This window comes from Verticillium alfalfae, genomic scaffold, assembly GCF_000150825.1.
Source record: "Verticillium alfalfae VaMs.102 supercont1.15 genomic scaffold, whole genome shotgun sequence".
NCBI lineage: Eukaryota > Fungi > Ascomycota > Sordariomycetes > Glomerellales > Plectosphaerellaceae > Verticillium > Verticillium alfalfae.
The window spans coordinates 1,058,071-1,060,158 of NW_003315024.1; the positions used below are offsets into that span (position 1 = coordinate 1,058,071).

At 58.9% G+C, this 2,088-nt stretch overlaps 2 protein-coding genes across 2 annotated transcripts in view; one reads left to right on the forward strand and one right to left on the reverse strand.

Moving 5' to 3' along the window:
- Positions 1–1,430, forward strand: part of VDBG_09657 (conserved hypothetical protein) — a gene marked incomplete at both ends in the record, with an annotated part of 2,715 nt that extends 1,285 nt beyond the window's left edge. The window contains one exon of the mRNA XM_003000416.1: positions 133–1,430. Within this exon, the coding sequence (XP_003000462.1) occupies positions 133–1,430 (1,298 nt within the window). The remainder of the gene's footprint in view (positions 1–132) is intronic.
- Positions 1,431–1,683: 253 nt separating this feature from the next.
- VDBG_09658 (D-threo-aldose 1-dehydrogenase) overlaps positions 1,684–2,088 on the reverse strand; it is a gene marked incomplete at both ends in the record, with an annotated part of 1,324 nt that continues 919 nt past the window's right edge. Inside the window, one exon of the mRNA XM_003000417.1 lies at positions 1,684–2,010. Coding sequence (XP_003000463.1) covers positions 1,684–2,010 — 327 coding nt within the window. The remainder of the gene's footprint in view (positions 2,011–2,088) is intronic.

Consider the following 2,088-nt stretch of genomic DNA (forward strand, 5'->3'; position numbering starts at 1 on the left):
CCATGTCGTCACAGAGTTCGCTCAGCTCACCATGCCCGGATCTCCGCCCACCGGCAGAAGGCGCACGCAGAGCCTGTCCGCCAATGCGCCAAACGTTATTGCTACCGACCGCGTCCGGCCCGATTGGTCTAGTAAGCTCGCAGCACAACGGGCGCACCAAGCCAGGCGCGCTGCTGCCGCCACAGCGCTACATACGGCCGCTTTCCTCATCGGCGAAAAACCAACCACAACGTGGTTTTGCTTTTACTCGGCCTGGACGCTTCAGTAGACGCAACACCGGGCAGAGCAGCCCATCCGCCAACCCTGGCGACGAAAGCCCGTTGGCACATGACGGCGAGGATCCGAACGGCATGGAACCGGGCCCTCGTGGATCCTCTGGTCGTGGCATTCTCGGTCGCCGAAGCCGCATGGACGAGCTCGAGGACATGATGTTCATGGAGGCTGTTCGACTCTCTCTCGCTGCCGAAGAGGACCGAAAGCGGAAACAGGAAAAGGCCGAGCGCAAGGATGCCAAGAAGCGGGAGAAGGAGGAGCGAAAGGCAGCGAAGAAGGCCGAGAAGCAAGGCCATTTTTACAACGGAGGTAGCTCTGCTAGCGCCAGCAGCTTGTCTCTCGGATTTGGTAGACGTCGTGGCAACAGCACGACCAGCAACCTTCGCATGGAAGCAACGCAGAACGCGCAGACCAGCTCGACCAAGGTCAACGAAGTGCCCAGCGGGTCGCCCACCAGCCCGACACCACCTGTGGAGGCCGGCGACAAGGGCAAGGGCATCGATCGTGGACAGGCTGAATCGGAAGGCGTCGACAGCACAGCTACCCAGAGCAGCTCGACAGTACCCTCGCTACCGATCCCCACGACGAGCCGCGGCCCGTCTCACCTCAGACAAATGAGCAACGCCTCATCGATATCCTCCTCTCTCGCTGACAGCGCGGCTGGGAGCTACTCGAACACTGGCTACCTCGATGGTAACAACCCTCGAGGAAATGGGACCAGCTCGGGTGCGCGGGGCGAAGAAGCCGACCGCGACGCTACAGAGCCCATGTACAACTTCCGCAGCCTGGCAGAGATGGTGGGCGTCGACATTGAGAATGGCGAAAGCTTGGCACGAGCTGGGGACACGAACAACAGCTCAGCGACGAAGAAGAGAGACGATGACGATGCCCCTGAAGCCGAACAAGTAGAGGATGTCCGTCTTACGAAGCAACAGCTGGTCGAGGATAGCGTGGCAACGCTCAAACCCCCACCTACGATAATCGAGCTGCCTGAAGAACACGGAGAGACGAGCGTCACCAGCACGCCCATCAGCGATATATCGACGCCTGAGGTTATGGTCACGCCGGAGACACCGGCACCTCTCGACGACGAAGGGGGCGAGTCAAAGAAACTGGGATACTCAATGGTGGAGAGATCACCAGCTATCACACACTGAGCTAGCATTTGGAGACAGGGGCCAGCGTTGGGCTACAAAGCTTGCATGTATCCGCGATGGGGGTGAGAGTGCTGAACATTTGGGTGTTTGGGGCTTGTCTATAAAGTCTTTTAGAGTATGGGGATTGGGCGCTCAGCGTGTGCTGCGCTGTATTTGTAAGACAGCTCACTTCCTGTCACGATGGGCACAACTTTATTGGGAATACATTTGGGAATTCACTCTCCTTGTGATATTTATTCATAATTCGTTAAGCTTACGCGGCGCCAGTGAGAACCGGCGCAACGCTTTCAGTGGAGACGAGGTCACGTTGAGCCTCAACCAGCAGATTTGAGTCATCGCCAGTCGCTACGCAAGGTGCGGAATCCAGATCCGTCGGTAGCACACCAAATTCGGACCGTGTGTTGACAAAGTCGGCTTGTGGGCTCTCCCAACTATAGTTGCGCCATCCGCCCAGCGCAGGCCACATGCTCTCCTCGACAAGCTTTCGGAATCTCTCGTCGAGCGCCACGGCGGCGGCCTCCTCTGCTGTGCGGACCGCGGGTGCCGGTCGCTCGCCCGCGTCAATCGCCAACAAAACGTTCTGCCACGCACGATTCGTCTCCTCGAGTTCCCGGGCGTTGGTGACCACCCATGACGCTGACGCCGATCCTGCGCGTAT